Source organism: Dendropsophus ebraccatus, unplaced genomic scaffold (genome assembly GCF_027789765.1).
Source record: "Dendropsophus ebraccatus isolate aDenEbr1 unplaced genomic scaffold, aDenEbr1.pat pat_scaffold_1346_ctg1, whole genome shotgun sequence".
Taxonomy (NCBI): domain Eukaryota; kingdom Metazoa; phylum Chordata; class Amphibia; order Anura; family Hylidae; genus Dendropsophus; species Dendropsophus ebraccatus.
In genome coordinates, this window is record NW_027208767.1 from 1 (window position 1) to 18,617 (window position 18,617).

The 18,617-nt window shown below is 45.3% G+C and overlaps 1 protein-coding gene and 1 long non-coding RNA gene across 2 annotated transcripts in view; both read left to right on the forward strand.

Moving 5' to 3' along the window:
- Positions 1–99: 99 nt before the first annotated feature.
- On the forward strand, positions 100–3,096 carry LOC138775101 (uncharacterized). Its single transcript, XR_011360490.1, has 3 exons — positions 100–189; positions 749–880; positions 3,066–3,096. It is a non-coding gene; the product is annotated as an uncharacterized lncRNA (long non-coding RNA).
- A 4,581-nt stretch (positions 3,097–7,677) lies between these two features.
- LOC138775102 (N-alpha-acetyltransferase 35, NatC auxiliary subunit) overlaps positions 7,678–18,617 on the forward strand; it is a gene marked incomplete at its 3' end in the record, with an annotated part of 35,487 nt that continues 24,547 nt past the window's right edge. Inside the window, exons 1-9 of the mRNA XM_069955826.1 lie at positions 7,678–7,912; positions 11,005–11,139; positions 12,189–12,222; positions 12,826–12,940; positions 13,030–13,104; positions 13,269–13,436; positions 13,517–13,583; positions 13,665–13,708; positions 16,696–16,746. Of these exons, the coding sequence (XP_069811927.1) occupies positions 11,016–11,139; positions 12,189–12,222; positions 12,826–12,940; positions 13,030–13,104; positions 13,269–13,436; positions 13,517–13,583; positions 13,665–13,708; positions 16,696–16,746 (678 nt within the window). The remainder of the gene's footprint in view (positions 7,913–11,004; positions 11,140–12,188; positions 12,223–12,825; positions 12,941–13,029; positions 13,105–13,268; positions 13,437–13,516; positions 13,584–13,664; positions 13,709–16,695; positions 16,747–18,617) is intronic.

The window sequence follows — 18,617 nt, forward strand, 5'->3', positions numbered from 1 at the left end:
TTTTGCAAAACACATTTATGCCTTATGTTTTCAATGGACAGAAAACAATGATCTAACTAAAAACCTTTTTTTTTTATTTTTCAGCAATTTCGTTCCTTAACAAATATGGTCATGAAATATATGTTGATACTAACAGAGATATCTATTGCAAACTGGGCATGAAAAGAGGAGAGTGTTCTAGCTCTTCAGGTAATGACTATATAATCATTTTCTAGGTTGTCTTTCTTGTACTTCAGCAAGTTTAAAAAACATTTTCTGCCAATAGCTGATTCATTATATAAAAAATAATAGACATGTATACTTACCTCTCCACGCTTCCCCCGGCGTCTTTCTGCCTTGTCTCCTCCTCCCACGCTGACTGCCACAGACACCTTAGAAACGCCTCTACAGTAACAGTCCCACTCAGCCAGTCATTGAGCAACACGGGACAACACCGTGGCCAGTGATTTGCTCACTGCAGATATAGGTTTAGAATTGTTAGTAGCAGCTGTGGTCAGCAGGGGATACCGACACAAGGCAGGAGACACTGGACATTGCCAATGGTGGCCGTGCAGCAATTGGCGTACGATTGAGTCATCCAATAGGCTCTGTAAGCAAGTGCCGATCCAACAGATCTTACCTCGCTCATCAGGCTGTGTAATACAGCCATTTAAGGGGTTATTTGTTGTTTTGATGTTGTTTAGAGGTCAATAGGGAAGTTTATATCCATTGTATGTTGGTTAATAGGGAAGTATTATGCTGTTTTTAGCAAGAAGCCCCCATGTGAAATCAAACATGATCACTGGAAACATCAAAAGCATGTGGAGAGCAATGAAGAGTCCTGCATTTGATTTTCAAGGGGATCCGGCACAACAAGGTGGAGCATTAATAGTAGGACCAGGTATGTAAGTTTACAATTTTAGGCTGGATTCACACTACTTATATTTCAGTCAGTATTGTGGTCCTCATATTGCAACCAAAACCAGGAGTGGATTAAAAACACAGAAAGGATCTGTTCCACACAATGGTGAAATTGAGTGGATGGCCGCCATTTAATGGCAAATATTTGCTGTTATTTAAAACAACGTCTGTTATATTGAAATAATGGCAGTTATTTACTGTTATATGGCGGCCATCCACTCAGTTTCACCATTGGTGGACGATCCTTTCTGTGTTTTTAATCCACTCCTGGTTTTGGTTGCAATACTGACTGAAATATACTGACTGAAATATACGTAGTGTGAACCCAGCCTAAAAGTTTTAAGTTTTTAGTTTTAAGTTTTTAAGTTTAAGTTTTACAATTACAAGTATTTGTTATTTGCTTCAATAAGTACTTGAACCACCACTCAGCAGAAGGCAAATCTATGATAAACTCCATTGACATCTGTCCAAGGCACCGCTGGAGATAACAATGGCTAAAGTTGACCCATAGGCGCCTGTCTGAATGGTTTGAACTGAGCACATACACATGCTCTAGAGCAGTGCTTCTCAAACTTTTTCTACTGGAGCCTCACCCAACAGAACAAGGCAATGCCTGGGCCTCACTATCTGTGGTGGAAGTCCATTTAAAAGCTGAAAATAATGCTAGGGCCACCTTTCACCCATCTCCCAAGCTCTATATACCAATAAAGCAAGTACAAAATAAATTAATAATCTTGCTAATATGGAGGCTTTTTCAAACAGTAAAATGACTGTGCAGATCATAGTTACTTTGTGAAAACTGGATCCTCAGCTGGGCCTCACCAACAAACTAGGGGGCGCTTCACTGGTGAGGCCCGCCTCACACTTTGAGAAGCACTGTTCTAGAGAGTGTACAACCTGTGGCCTGCATTGCCACTAGTTGCGTCCCACGGCTTACTGGTTTGCAGCAGTGTTTTAGTGATGACAGGTTCTTTAGGGCCGGCTGCTTTATGTGAACTATATGACTGTATGATATAGGCAGGAGCCTCTGCCCACAGTCAGCTATCTATGGTCCTTACATAACAAAAAACAAGTTCTGAAAAGGACGAGGAGAAGGAGGTGAGTGAATCAAGTAAACGTGAGAAAGTGAGTGTAAGTGTTGTCCCTGTCTCAATCTACTAAACTGGAGCTGTAAGACTTGGGTCTATTATACAGAGACTCTAATACTCTTTTCTTTTATTAGTCTAAATTTTATTATTTTGCATATATAACAGAACAAGGCCGCCGGGAAGGCGCAAAGAGACAATTAGACAACGTCAGAGAGCGGAGACGCAAGAACCCTCCCATAACGATGCTGTCTGACACTGAAGCAGCGGAATTCCACGTCGGAGAGTTCTGCCATGGAATTCCGCCTCAATTGCTTTGTGTGAACATACCCATAGCAAATAATGTCATATAATGTAAATACGAAAAATGGGCTGAATCCAAAAACGGCCAAAGCCCAAACAAGGGGAGAAACAAAGAAAAGAGAGCAGAAAAGGAGAGGGACAAGGAGGGAAGAAAAGGGGGGGTGGAGTAGAGATAGGAGAATGCCATTGCTGGCCTACTGAGCTAGAAGATTTTAACTCACAAGTGTCAGTAAATTGATCCCAATGGTACAACGTCAGGAATAAGAGGGCAGAGCGGTCATGAAGTTGTGCGTAAGATCCTCTATATGCCTAATGTAACACTGGGTATGTTTTTACTGGGGTATATTATGCCGAAGCAATAATACTGGGGTACATTATGCTGAAGCAGTAATACTGGGGTACATCATGCTGAAGCAGTAATACTGGGGTACATCATGCTGAAGCAGTAATACTGGGGTCTATTAAATTGGAGCTATAATACTAGGTTCTACTATATCTGAACTCTGTTATACTGGAGATGTAATACTCGGGTTTGCAAAATACTGGGGTCTGTTTTATTGGGGTTTTATATTTATATACTGTATAATGCAGAAAAGCCATAGTTTTCCTGTATTATATTTTAGGCAGCTTAAGTATTATTCCAGCCCTCTGAAGTAGAACAATATGATACTGTTGCTCTCAGACAAAAAAAATTGTAGAGGCTATGAGCATGTGTATAGCTCAGATCACTGATCATTGTTAGAATGAAGTCTATAGATGTTCCTATTTGTATTGCAGGTAACAGAGTCCATTTCCTGCATCGTGACCCTGAACAGATATGACCATGCGCCCTATTGCTTCCCTGCTTCAATACGCAGGGGTGAAAACAGTCCATTTTGGAGAAAAGCCACAAATCCTAGAAGTATGACGTATATAGAGGAGTAAGCGCAAGACAATAAGTGATCCAGAAGATTAAACTATATTTTTGTTATGGATTCCTTCCAAAGCCATTTATATTTATGGAATCACTAGTAAAATGCTTTGATATAAGATGAATAAAGATACATTTCTTTTTTACTATGAAGTGTTCTCTTTGGAATAAATATGGTGATTTCCAAGAAGTAACAGAATACATGAGTAAGATGGATTGTAGCCTACGCAGGATGGTCAACAGACACACCTCAAAGTCAAGGATAGCAGAAGTGATGGGGCTACATATGTTAGTTGAAATTTTGTGCATATTAAAAATTTACTTCACTAAATCGCTTAGGGCTCCGGCCACACTGCGTTTTTTTGCTGTCCGTTTAACATATACATTTAAAGGAAAAATCGGATGCAAAAAACAGATTGTAGAAACGGATGCTGTTGTTTGCTATACTGCGGCATCACTCTTCTATTGACTTACATTGTTTAAAAAAAAAAAAACTAATGGAAACTGATGTTTAAAACAAAATTTACATACAAAAAGACGTGGTTGACAGCATTTTTCTGTATGGTAAAATTAACGTATTAAGTAGACACAGTGAAATGGATACAAAAACGCAGTGTGAACCTAGCTTTAGCCAGGACTGGAAATATTGGTTGACTGTAAAAAGAAAAAAAAAAGCTCACCTGGCTTCTACTTAGAGGTATTCTGCCCAATTTCCTGTATTATAGGAGAAGTCCGGTGGGGGGCAAAAAATCATTATGGGCAGGAGGTGGGGGGAAATGAAAAAAAACAATATGCTCTCCTGTCCCCCTGTCAGCACTGAGACGCATCACTGGGCTTCCGTATCCTGCCGGGTGTCCTCTTCGCCTGGTTTCCAGGTACATCACGATCCAGGTTAAACATCACAGACAGGTGGGATTTAGCCCGCTAAGCCAATCAGTGACTGCAGTGGTGTCCCACCCTAGTCACCTGCCGTTCCAGTTCAGTTAGTAGTTTGCTCCATGGGGGCACCCGTTAGGAGCACTGCTCGCCCCCAAAGAGCCAATCCAGCCAGTCAGCTCCATTGATTATAATCAGAGGTGCGGGCCAGCCAGGGTGGACTACGGTGCTATGGTGGCAGGCAGTGCTCCTGTGTGCCCCAGTGCTCCAAATGGTCTTACTGGACCATGGAGCAAACTATTCAGTGCACTACTGTACACTACTCAGTGTAAGTGACATACCTTACTCCTCAACGCCTCCTGTGCTATAGGGAATAATACCAGCAGGTTACATTCGTCTAACAGGATACAGCATAACTAAGAGTGCGCAGGGGTCTGACTGCTGTGGTTCCCAAAAATCTTGAGAAAGGGACCCTGAAATCCTGCTATAAGAAACTGTGGGCCTAATTGTGTGCGGACCCCCCACAGATTGGCTGTTTAGGAGACCAGTTAGAGACTAGTTGGAAGTGCACCGTGTGTAGCGCTGGGTGACTGTAGCTCAGGCCCTATTAAAGTGACCCCAGACACTGCTGATCAGACATTGATGCTTATCCTGAGGATGTATGTACATCTCTGATCATCATTACTGCCAGGTGTCAGCTGCAGACGGCACCCGTCAGGTATGGGGGCTGGCTTAGCCCCTGGGCCTGTGCCATACTTCATCGACAACTCGTGATGGAACTGTACATAATGGGACAAGAAAGGATTAGAGGACAATTCCCAGCAGTTTAAATTAGTATTACCCCCTCGCCGCGGTTCAAATTGGGTGTAGTGACTGCTACCCTTTAGGCAGTTCTTGCTGGTGGCAGTAGTTGTCCCCTTCTCAGTGGTTCATGTTGGGGGTAGCTGGTGCTCCCTGTGCTTCATATTGGAGGTAGTAGGTGCTCCTCTAGCAGCAGTCCATAATGGTGGTTACTCTTCCACCCAGTGGTTCATACTGAGATAGTAGTTGGTGCTCCCAGCAGGTCATACTGAGGTGCTAGGTGCTCCCCTCCCAGCTGCTCAAATTGGGGGTAGTATCCCTCCCGAGTGGTTCATAAGCTAAGATAGTCCTATAATAGTCCCACTGTGGGGAAATTCAGTGTGTTACAGCAGCACAGGTAATACTAATACAATAAGCTCCATGGTAAAGGCATTACAGTCACAGTAAATATAGTGGGGGTAGTAGTTGTTTCATATCGGAGGTAGTAGTTGTTTCCCTCCCTGCAGGTCATATTGGAGGTAGTAGTTGTTTCATATTGGGGGCAGTAGTTGTTCCCTCCCTGCGGGTCATATTGGGTGTAGTAGTTGTTCCCTCCCTGCGGGTCATATTGGGGGTAGTAGTTGTTTCATACTGGGGGTAGTAGTAGTTTCCCTCCCTGTGGGTCATATTAGGGGTAGTAGTTGTTCCCTCCCTGCGGGTCATATTGGGGGTAGTAGTTGTTCCCTCCCTGCGGGTCATATTGGGGGTAGTAGTTGTTTCATACTGGGGGTAGTAGAAGTTTCCCTCCCTATGGGTCATATTGGGGGTAGTAGTTGTTCCCTCCCTGCGGGTCATATTGGGGGTAGTAGTTGTTCCCTCCCTGCGGGTCATATTGGGGGTAGTAGTTGTTTCCCTCCCAGTAGTTCATATTGGGGGTAATAGTTGTTTCCCTCCCAGTAGTTCATATTGGGGGTAGTAGTTTACCTCCCTGCAGGTCATATTGGGGGTAGTAGTTTCCCTCCCTGCAGGTCATATTGGGGGTAGTAGTTGTTTCCCTCCCTGAAGGTCATACTGGGGGTAGTAGTTGTTTCATACTAGGGGTAGTAGTTGTTCCCTCCCTGCAGGTCATATTGGGGGTAGTAGTTGTTCCCTCCCTGGGGGTCATATTGGGGTAGTAGCTGTTCCCTCCCTGCGGGTCATATTGGGGGTAGTAGTTGTTCCCTCCCTGCGGGTCATATTGTGGGTAGTAGTTGTTCCCTCCCTGCGGGTCATATTGGGGGTAGTAGTTGTTTCATACTGGGGGTAGTAGTAGTTTCCCTCCCTGTGGGTCATATTAGGGGTAGTAGTTGTTCCCTCCCTGCGGGTCATATTGGGGGTAGTAGTTGTTCCCTCCCTGCGGGTCATATTGGGGGTAGTAGTTGTTTCATACTGGGGGTAGTAGTAGTTTCCCTCCCTGTGGGTCATATTAGGGGTAGTAGTTGTTCCCTCCCTGCGGGTCATATTGGGGGTAGTAGTTGTTCCCTCCCTGCGGGTCATATTGGGGGTAGTAGTTGTTTCATACTGGGGGTAGTAGAAGTTTCCCTCCCTATGGGTCATATTGGGGGTAGTAGTTGTTCCCTCCCTGCGGGTCATATTGGGGGTAGTAGTTGTTCCCTCCCTGCGGGTCATATTGGGGGTAGTAGTTGTTTCCCTCCCAGTAGTTCATATTGGGGGTAATAGTTGTTTCCCTCCCAGTAGTTCATATTGGGGGTAATAGTTGTTTCCCTCCCGGTAGTTCATATTGGGGGTAGTAGTTGTTTCCCTCCCTGCAGGTCATATTGGGGGTAGTAGTTGTTTCCCTCCCTGTAGTTCATATTGGGGGTAGTAGTTGTTCCCTCCCTGCAGGTCATATTGAGGGTAGTAGCAGTTCCCTCCCTGCAGGTCATATTGGGGGTAGTAGTTTCCCTCCCTGCAGGTCATATTGGGAGTAGTAGTTGTTTCATACTGGGGGTAGTAGTTGTTTCCCTTCCTGAAGGTCATATTGGGGGTAGTATTTGTTCCCTCCCTGCGGGTCATATTGGGGGTAGTAGTTGTTCCCTCCCTGCGGGTCATATTGGGGATAGTAGTTGTTTCATACTGGGGGTAGTAGTAGTTTCCCTCCCTGTGGGTCATATTAGGGGTAGTAGTTGTTCCCTCCCTGCGGGTCATATTGGGGGTAAGAGTTGTTCCCTCCCTGCGGGTCATATTGGGGGTAGTAGTTGTTTCCCTCCCAGTAGTTCATATTGGGGGTAATAGTTGTTTCCCTCCCTGCAGGTCATATTGGGGGTAATAGTTGTTTCCCTCCCTGTAGTTCATATTGGGGGTAGTAGTTGTTTCCCTCCCTGCAGGTCATATTGGGGGTAGTAGTTGTTTCCCTCCCAGTAGTTCATATTGGGGGTAATAGTTGTTTCCCTCCCTGTAGTTTATATTGGGGGTAGTAGTTGTTCCCTCCCTGCAGGTCATATTGGGGGTAGTAGTTGTTTCCCTCCCTGCAGGTCATATTGGGGGTAGTAGTTGTTTCCCTCCCTGCAGGTCATATTGGGGGTAGTAGTTGTTCCCTCCCTGCAGGTCATATTGGGGGTAGTAGTTGTTCCCTCCCTGCAGGTCATATTGGGCATGGTAGGTGCTCCCTCTCAGATTAGGGGACAGCAGGTTATCCGTTCCCCTCGGTTCATGCTGGGGGTGATAGTCGCTCCTCTCCCAGCCTCTCAGCCACCTGTCTCGGAGACCTCAGTGACCGACAACAAACTACAGCTGACACCACAGGAAATCGCGAGAGCGTAAAGTCTCGCGGGATTTTGTTCGTGTACTACTGTACGTTAGCGTTCACCGCCTTGTGCTATGGCCCATATGGCCGGTACATGATATACATGAGCCGCACTCCATCCACATTACAATAGGTGAGCCCAGTGTTTGGGGAGTCACGAAGCATGGCTTAGGAGGTGAAGCCCGCCTACTGTGACGTCATCACGCCGACCCTGCTGTGCTGCGTAACGTGGAGACCAGCGGCTTCGTGAAGCGGAGGAAGAGCGGAGCTGAGGTACGGCGTGAGGGGGAGGGGAAAGCGGAGAGGTGAATGACGGTGACCGGCTGCATGACGTTACGTGATTGGGGTGGGGGGCGGCGGAGGGCTATAAGGAGCTGCCCCTGGCGCGGAGGGTTACTGTCAGTAGAGCTCCCCATAGACTCCTAATGGAGGCTGAGCCCTGCAGACGGTTACCTGTGCCCATGTGTTCGGTGTGCTGACCTCCCTGCGGCTCCCATAGTGTGCAAGCCCTATAACAGGAAACCCCAATACACACACTAATATATATATATATATATATATATAATATATATACTGGGGGTTGTGGTGAAATATTGATACTCACCTCCCTAATTCCCCACAGATGTTGCTCCAGTCACCTCTCCTCAACCCAATTTCCTGGTTCTCAGTGATGCATTGTCCTTACATGACCTGCCCGCTCAGCAATGTCCCCCTCAGTGATTGGCTCCTACAGGGATCATGTGTCACTAGAACCAGGAAGAAGCGGTAGGTACACTATTATCCCTGGACGTCCCCTTTAATGTCCCTGGGTCTTATACAGTAATGCTCAGCCTGGTGGTCAGCATGTTGTCAGCTCTCGGCTGTTTATTTGATGACACTTGCTGCTCTGTTGGTGTTCTGAGGGTATTTCCATGGCTTCTCCAGGCAGTGTTATACCACGTGATTCAGCAGATCGCAGTATTTGCTGTCTCGTCTCTCTGCAATCTGAACCCTGTGATGACACTTGTTGTAGTAAACATGCACAGTACTAGACCGTGCTCCTCTATGGTTTCCCGTATGAGTGTCCTGCAAATTAACATGAACATAAATCTCATCATCTCAAACCACTGTTAGGTAAAGTGAGTAACATGAATTAACACTATATCCCGTTAACATGAATGGGAAATATTAGACAGCAAGTGAACAATCAGTTCTTGAAGTTGATGTGTTGAAGGCAAGAAGACTTGGTACGGACATGAATCTAAAGGCCCTATTACACAGGCTGATGTGAGGAGCAAGTGAGCGCTGACTGCCGACCTGTCAGATCAGCGTACACTTGCTCCTCGTTCCCCACATGCTGCCAGCGCTATAACACGGCGCCAACAGCAGGTAAGAGTGGGGGAGCAGCTGGAGGGGAGCCCATAGGAGATAGTGGCGATCTGCTGCCACTGCTCCTATTACAGCATTGTGATCGTTCAAAAAATCTTTCAACATGTTAAAAGACAAGGATCAGCCGATGTTGTGCATGTCAGCTGATTGTTGCCTGTTACCAGGAGCTATTACACCAATCGATTATGGGACGTAACAGCTCATAATCAGCTGAATATGGCCGATAATCGCTTGGTGTAATAGGGCCTTAACTGATTGTGATTGTTAGATGACTGAATACAAACACATCTGAAAGAGCAGGTCTTCTAGAGGGTTCAGGGTATACAGTGGTTAGTACCTACCAAAGGCTGTCATAGCAGGTTCAGCAGGTGAACCAGTGATGGAACCATAGGTGCCCAAAGTCTACCTTGTCTGTTCCAGTCCCACAAAACACTATAAGGCCAGTTTCACTCGTATCATATCACAGCGGATGATGTGAGTATACGCTGTACTGCTAGGTTATCTGCACGCGGAGGACTTTCAGCAGATTCCGCCGCTTGTCTCAGCGCGTTCCTGCTTCACTCTCCATCTGTACCATAGACTCCATTCTATGGTCAGGCAAATTCCGCCGTCGGCTTGAAAAATTAACCTGTTCATTCTTTGCTGGTACAACGAAATCTGCCTGTGCATAGAATGGAGTATATGGCACAGGTGGTGAATATGTGCGCGATTGAGGGCGAGCTGCGGAATCTGTACTGTGCACATACCCTTAGCCCCTTCCCACATAACCTGCCGCTGCCGGGCTAATACGTTACCTGCCCGCGCTCCCGCTTTCGTCTCCTGCTTCCTGACTTACTGCTTAGCTAATTAGTGTCGGCGGCAGCACATCGCACTGATTGGCTCAATGTATTAGCTGGGAGCGCGGGCAGGTAATGTATTAGCCCGGGCAGGTAATGTATTAGCCCCGGAGCGCGGGCAGGTAATGTATTAGCCCCGGAGCGCGGGCAGGTAATGTATTAACCCCGGAGCGCGGGCAGGTAATGTATTAGCCCCGGAAACGCGGGCAGGTAATGTATTAGCCCCGGAGCGCAGGCAGGTATTGTATTAGACCCGGAGCGCGGGCAGGTAATGTATTAGCCCCGGAAACGCGGGCAGGTAATGTATTAGCCCCGGAGCGCAGGCAGGTATTGTATTAGACCCGGAGCGCGGGCAGGTAATGTATTAGCCCCGGAAACGCGGGCAGGTAATGTATTAGCCCCGGAGCGCGGGCAGGAAATGTATTAGCCCCGGAGCGCGGGCAGGTAATGTATTAGCCCCGGAGCGCGGGCAGGTAATGTATTAGCCCCGGAGCGCGGGCAGGTAATGTATTAGCCCCGGAGCGCGGGCAGGTAATGTATTAGCCCCGGAGCGCGGGCAGGTAATGTATTAGCCCCGGAGCGCGGGCAGGTAATGTATTAATGTATGTATGAAGTTGGACGCAGACCTAGGGAGCCCTGGAAAACATGGATAGTGCCTTATCTGTATCCATATTTTACTGGAAGCTCTAGGACTGCATCAAACTTCTTCAGCCGCTGGGAGACAAATGCCGAGTGGCAACTTACTAGTCTGTAGCTATGGAGCCCAAAACACAGCAAGCTGCAATGGTTTGTGCAATTTTGTTATGTAGTAGTAAACTGCTTGTCACAGATGTACATTGACATATGACGCCCACTATCTCAATATTCTCTATGAAGATAGAGACAACACTGTTGGACATCCACAGTTACCTTCCAGTTCCTATGTGTTCATGTGTCTTTCAAATACAAGAGCTCATGTGTATAGCTGTAGGTGCAAGGAGGAATCCCTTCCAGACTGTCACACAGACCTGAGAAATTCAGCACATACTAGAGAATTATCTTCCAAACAAAACCTATGGGAAAGATTCCACTGACAGGACCTAATTCCATTGTTGATATCAACTATATACAGCTATTGCATAAAGCCTGGATGTGGCCTAATTCTGTCTCATTCTTTCACAGTGACCACTGTCATGGTGATGAAAGCGTCTATGGAAGATGACGACTCTGGATGGGAAATTTCCATGCAGGACAAGATGGGCAAGACCAATGCCAACTGGATAGATATAACACAGGAATTCAGAGATGCATGTAGCGGTAATTGTGTATATTCGGTCTACCATGCTATGTGTATTTTAGCTGAATATCTTCTTGTGAATTATCTGTCACATTTTTACCAAATTGTTGCTAATGTCAAAATATACTTTGTTTTTAATAACATTGTTAAAGCGGTACTCCAGCAAAAAAAAACAAGTCAACTGTTGCCAGAAAGTGGCAGATATTTGTAATTTACTTTTATTTAAAAATCTCCAGTGACCCAATACTTATTTGCTGCTGTATGTCCTTCAGGACGTGGTGTATTCTTTCCAGTCTGGAGAGCAGGAAATGTTTTCTATGGAGAGTTTCTGCTGCTGGACAGTTCCTGTCACAGACAGGGGGCAGCAGGGAGTACTATGTCAAACTGGAAAGAATACACCACTTCCTGCAGGACATACAGCAGCTAATAAGACTGGAGATTTTTTAATAGAGGTAAATTACAAATCTCTGGCACCAGTTGATTTGAAATAATAATAATAATTTTGCTGGAATACCCTCTTGAAGATCAACCTTCACAGTCATATTTTATTGCATCCCAAATAACAATGGTGAAAAGTATGCTATGTGTCTCTGTGACAAGAGACTACAGACAGTGTAGTCTGATAATGCAGCCATTTGTTTGATAGTATTCTGATACTACTGTTATACTTCTTGCTTATCTACCGAATGTATACTAGTAAGAAGTAGGGAGCAGATGGAGGGATTATGTCTGCAGATTCAGTCTATATTTCTTGTTGCAGTGTACTAGGGGAATTAACATCATAAGCACTAACATAACGTAGCAAAATAAATAATGTATGCAATCTACTTAAACCCACAGGGTCATGGTGCTCTAGGACTCTTAGGTCACGATGATCCTGTTGTTTTTGATTGTTTTGTTAAGGTAACCTCTGTGTTATTTATCACCAGCATATCCCAAGTCTTTTGGGGGTATTTTATTCTTGGTTGAATCCCAGGTTTCTATACCCCTGTGCACACTCAGACCTAGTTCTGAGTTATAATTTTACTAAAATTGGTCTTAAAAGTAACATGTGCTGTCTTCATTTCAGAGTTGAAGCTGGGTGAGCTGCTACATGACAAGCTGTAAGTATAAGTGAGAATGCATGATAAATTCCTTTAGTGGTAATAAAGGGGTTGTCCCACCAATAACACTTAAAGTGTACCTATCATTTAAACAGACGTCTGACATGCCATAGCAACATGCCAGAGGTTTGTGTTAGTGGTGGCTGGGTGCTGAGAACCCCCTTTGATTGGTAGAACGAAGGGGCAGATGCTCTGCCCCTTCATCTCTGCTCTCACTTGTAAAGTAGCAGTAGACCTAATTGTCATAAATTCTCCAGAACTTTCGGCAGTCGCGTCTATCGGAATTTCCATAAGTTCCATCATAATTCCATCTCCTGCTACTTTCCAAGTGTGAGTGGAGACAAAGGGGCAGAGTACTGCTGTACCTTCATTCTAGCGATTGGCAGGGGTCTCAATACTCAGACCCCCCTTCCTCCATCCTTTGTCCATAGGGGGTGGCAGTGCTCACACTTGACCATTTCTCCATTCCAGAGGGAGACTCTGGACCGAATTTCTTCAAATCGTGTAGAGTCCCAGCATTTAGGTCCCCCATGAACAAAAAGAAAAACCCTTTACATTTTAGGTCACGATTAGGTAGTAATAATGCTTTTTTTTTACTTTTAGCTTTGGCCTTTTTGAAGCCATGTCAGCAATTGAAATGATGGATCCAAAGATGGATGCTGGAATGATTGGGAATCAGGTCAACCGAAAAGTTCTGAATTTTGAGCAAGCAATAAAGGTTAGTTAACCAACAGTCTAGCTAGGCATAGGGAATTTAATTTTTGTAAATTTGGAAAACTGAATTACTTTTCTGTTGTTTTTTTTAAGGATGGAAGCATTAAAATTAAAGATTTAACTTGGCCAGATTTAATCGGCATTATGGATACATGTTTTTGTTGTTTGGTAAGTAAGTATACAAGTTTTTTCCTTGTACTGACATGACTGTTACCTGTTGCATGCAACAGTTGTTTTTGTAATCTGGTTTCTTGTAACCTTGTCTGAATCCTGAATCCTCATCATATGTGCATTTCTTTAAATCTTTACAACTTTTTTTTGTTTTTCTGCAGATAACATGGTTGGAGGGTCACTCTTTAGCACAGACTGTGTTTACTTGCCTTTATGTACATAATCCTGACTACATAGAAGACCCAGCTATGAAAGCATTTGCACTAGGAATCCTGAAGATTTGTGATATCGCTAGAGAAAAAGTGAACAAAGCTGCAGTATTTGAAGAGGTAAATCAGATGGTAATTAAAGAATACCATCATTGTCTATTAAAGGGAGCATCACAAGTCACTTGACTCTCTTCCTACAGGAGGACTTCCAGTCCATGACGTATGGGTTTAAAATGGCCAATAATGTAACAGATCTCAGAGTTACAGGTAATCTGTGTGATTTATTATGTAAGTATGTGAAATATTCTGATGTGTATTCTTAATGTTTTTTTTTTTTTTTTGCTCTAGGAATGTTAAAGGATGTTGAAGATGACTTGCAGAGGAGAGTAAAGGTAGCTTCTGTTTGACAGAATGTAAAATACAATATAGCACATCTAAATGACTTAATAAAAGGTGCCAAATATACTCTAGTTTTCAGGAGCAATACTATATATCTGAATGCTTTTATTTAGTTTAACCCAAAAAGAAAACCAGGAGGTTGAAGCAGTGTCCTACGGGGACAGGAAACAGAAAAGACAGGTTAAATAGCCCCTCCATGCCTTAGGTCAGCAGTGTTTTTCCTATCCCTGTAGGGCAGAGCAAAGAGGTGCAAGATGGGTTTTTTGGCTGAGCAGTTAGGATCCATGGGCCCCTCAACCCTCCTTCCTTACTATATACTGTATCTGTTTTGCCAGACATTTTTATCTTCCTATGCTGTGGCAAAGCTAGAGTCACTCCTGATCTTTGACCTGGTGTATGGTTGCTCCGATGCTGACAGGTCCTGACCCGGAAGACACATCTTGACTGTTAGTGCTGTGCTGGGATGTCCATGACATTTGGATATGTGTCCTGACCCGGAAGACACATCTTATGACTGTTAGTGCTGTGCTGGAATGTCCATGACATTTGGATATGTGTCCTGGCTGTGCCGTCTTTCCTGGTAAAAGTTGGCTCCTTCCACCCTACTGCCAGTGGGTGCTACGCATCATGTCCTAATTTTGCCCAGGCCTCTAGTGTCCAGAAATGACAGGTGCATGCAGGAGATTTGGTTCGCAGGACTTAGTCGGGGAAGATCCCGGTGTATGGAGTGGGCCAGGCAGCTTCCCTCCTCCAATGTTAAACAAGCCCATTCTGGCTTTTAGGAGGAGGAGAAAATCCCAGTGATTTTTGATTTCTATGGTACCTGATCTGAGTTCTTTTCTGAGGTATGTCAAATCAGATTAAGGCTATGTTCACACTACGTAAAAGTACGGTGTACAGTGTGGAACACTGCCTTATCTGCTATGGGATCCCATACGGCGCCGCAAAGAACTGACATGACAAAGACCTGTCAGTTCACACAATAAAGCGAGCGGCTCCGGCCGCAAGCTTCATTGTGTGCAGTGTGAAGTTCTGATGCGCCAGCATCAGAAAACTGCAGCCGGAAAGATCATCCGGCCGGTACTTAAAGGGGTAGTGCGGCGGTAAAGAATTATTCACAGGCTAACACACATTACAAAGTTATACAACTTTGTAATGTATGTTCTGTCTGAATGGCCCCCTTCCCCGTGTCCCACCACCCCCACCCGTGTACCCGGAAGTGTGGTGCGCTGTACTCACCTGTCACGTGCCGACACCCGTCTCCGATCTTCAGCGAGTGACGTCTTCTTCAGGCGGACGGTGAACAGCTAAGACTGTCCCGAATGCCGGCCGCCGTCTGCAGCGTCATCCGATGCTCAGCCGCGACTGGCTGAGCATAACTGTGCTCAGCCAATCGCGGCTGAGCACAGTTGTGACGCAGCGGAGGGGGGACGGGCGGCAGCGACTCGGCCGTCCGTCCGAAGATGACGTTTGGCACAAGATGGCGGACGGCCCTCGACACGGATCAGGTAATGTATAATGCACCACACTTCCGGGTACACGGGTGGGGGTGGTGGGACACAGGGAATGGGGCGATTCACAGACATAACATACATTACAAAGTTGTATAACTTTGTAATGTGTGTTATTCTGTGAATAATTTCTGAGCGCCGCACTACCCCTTGTAACGGCCGGGATGATCTTTGCAAAGTCCAGCCGTTCCGTGACCCGGCCGGGTCACGGAACGGCCGGTCCTTCATGTAGTGGGAACATAGCCTATAAGTCTCCAGTTCAGGTGTTGTTTGCAATTCAGCTCCATTTACTTTAATGGAACTGAGTTTGAAATCACACCCAATCTAGAGACAAGAGAGTGGAAAAGTGGCCATGTTCTTGTAGCGCTGGATAACCCCTTTAATCCAGCGCTACAAAAACATGGCCACTTTCTTCCAGAGACAGCACCACTTGTGTCTCAAGTTCAGGTGTGGTTTACAATTAAAGGGGTAGTGCGGCGCTAAACATTTATTCACAAAATAACACACATTACAAAGTTATACAACTTTGTGATGTGTATTATATATGTGAATGGCCCCCTTCCCCGTGTTCCCCCCACCCCAGAAGTGTGGTGCATTATACTCACCGCATTCGTGTCGACCCCCGTCCGCCATCTTGGGACAATGACGACATCTTCGGGAGGCCGGCCGAACCGCTCCAGCCGTTCTTCATGCCGGCCCCCTTTGCCGCGTCATCAGCTGCTCAGCCACGATTGGCTGAGCATAACTGTGCTCAGCCAATTGCGGCTGAGCAGCTGATGATGGAGCAGAGGGGGGCCAGCATGAGGGACGTCTGGAGCGGTTCAGCCGGCCCCCAGAAGATGTGGTCTTTGTCCCAAGATGGCGGCCGGGGGTCGACACGAATACGGTGAGTATAATGCACCACACTTCTGGGGTGGGGGGAACATGGGGAAGGGGGCCATTCACATATATAATACACATCACAAAGTTGTATAACTTTGTAATGTGTGTTATTTTGTGAATAATTATATAGCACCGCACTACCCCTTTAAGGTCCGTTCACTTCAATGAAACCAAGTTGTAAAACCTGCACCCAAACTGGAAACAAGAGTGGTGCTGTCTCTGGAAGAAAGTGGCCATGTAAAACATGGATAACCCCCTTTAACATACAATTAGCCCAAGTAACCAAGAGCACTGCCATTTGAGCATTCATCTCAATTTATAGATCCAGTGGATCAGAAAGCCTCCTCAAAAAAATCCTGGGAGACATCAGTGTCATTACCATTGCCAAACTGGTATGAAATCCATTCAGCTGCCGGAAGTATTGTGCACAGTACTGACCCATTGTGGTGGTATTGAGGGATACCTAAACTTCCGGCAGCTGACTGGATTTTACGCTGATTGGATCAGCACTCTTCGTGACAGGTACAATTTAAAGAGTAAAATGTTTTTATTTTTGTTTTTACGTTTATTTCTTCTTGTATTTTTAGAGCACCAGGAGTCGACAAGGTGAAGCCAGAGACCCTGAAGTAGAGCTTGAGGTAGTATTGCTGACCAAGTATGTTTTTCCAGATTTACATTTCTTGATTTGGACTTTTGAAGTGCATTCACACTTGATGGATATACTGCAGATTTGCATTGCAATGTATTCCACTACCAACAAAGTGGATGAGAATGTTAACAGATCTCATCCATATTCTAAGGTTTAAAAAATCTATGTGAGATCCACACAGAAATTGATTTGTGAAGTGGTCAAAATCTGCAGCATAATCTGCAACCCCCCACTCCTTTTTTTTGTATGCAGATGCGTAAAAAGTTTAGATCAGTCCTCATGCCCCCTGCAATCATAAGTTATGTATGCCTAAGGACATACAAACAAGGGAGGAAAGGTTATTTTATGATGTATCACATGTTACTCATTACATAGTGCCAGGGCCGGATTAAAGTTGGTGGAGGCCCTGGGTGAAAATTTTGTTGGGGGCCCCCCATTTTTTTCAAATATAACCCATACATCTATTTAGGTGGCTTCTTACTGTAGCACCTACCCCTCCTCACTCCTGGCTGTGTGGCTCAGCATCCTCCTCTGTTCTGCATATGATGGTCACTAGAGGCTGCAGTCCAGAGGAATATGCCAGGCCCTAGAGACAGGACGGGAGGGGTGTGTTCCCACTTTGTGTTTATGTCAATAATGCAATGCGAGAGCACAGCACTTCAGCACTTTCTGTGCTCTCTTGCCCACTGTGTTAGCCCCCACAGCAGCAGATGGAGTTGTGAATCACAGGCAGAACCATCTTCAGTTCCCAACCATGTACAGTAGCTGAAGCAGTAAAGAGCACCCAGAAAGTATTTAAAGGCTGTGTAGAATATATAGCGGATATGGTACATGTAAACGTACCCTAAGGATTAAAATACACAGCTGTGTGCAGCCCATGATATGGAATATACAGTATAGCCTGTGTGCAGCATATGACATATATAGGCTATATATCATATGCAGCACACAGGCTATATCTCATACACTGCTCTCAGGCTATATACCATATGCTGCACACAGACTATATATCATCCACTGCTCTCAGGCTATATATCATATGCTGCACACAGGCTATATATCATACACTGCTCTCAGGCTATATATCATATGCTGCATACAGGCTATATCTCATACACTGCTCTCAGGCTATATATCATATGCTGCACACAGACTATATATCATCCACTGCTCTCAGGCTATATACCATATGCTGCACACAGGCTATATATCATCCACTGCTCTCAGGCTATATATCATATGCTGCACACAGACTATATATCATCCACTGCTCTCAGGCTATATATCATATGCTGCATACAGGCTACATCTCATACACTGCTCTCAGGCTATATACCATATGCAGCACACAGGCTATATATCATACACTGCTCTCAGGCTTTATATCATATGCTGCACACAGACTATATATCATCCACTGCTCTCAGGCTATATATCATATGCTACATTCAGGCTATATCTCATACACTGCTCTCAGGCTATATACCATATGCAGCACACAGGCTATATATCATACACTGCTCTCAGGCTATATATCATATGCTGCACACAGACTATATACAGTACATACCATATGCTGCACACAGACTATATACTGTACATACCATATGCTGCACACAGACTATATACTGTACATACCATATGCTGCACACAGGCTATATACAGTATATACCATATGCTGCACACAGACTATATACAGTATATACCATATGCTGCACACAGGCTATATACAGTATATGCGGTTCAGGGAAGAAACTTGTGCTGCTTGGGGGCGACCTTCTCCGCCGGCGGTGCTGGACGGGTTCTGGTGTGGTGTTTTTGGGTCTGGTCCTGTGGCATGGGGGTCGCAGGGCCGTCCCA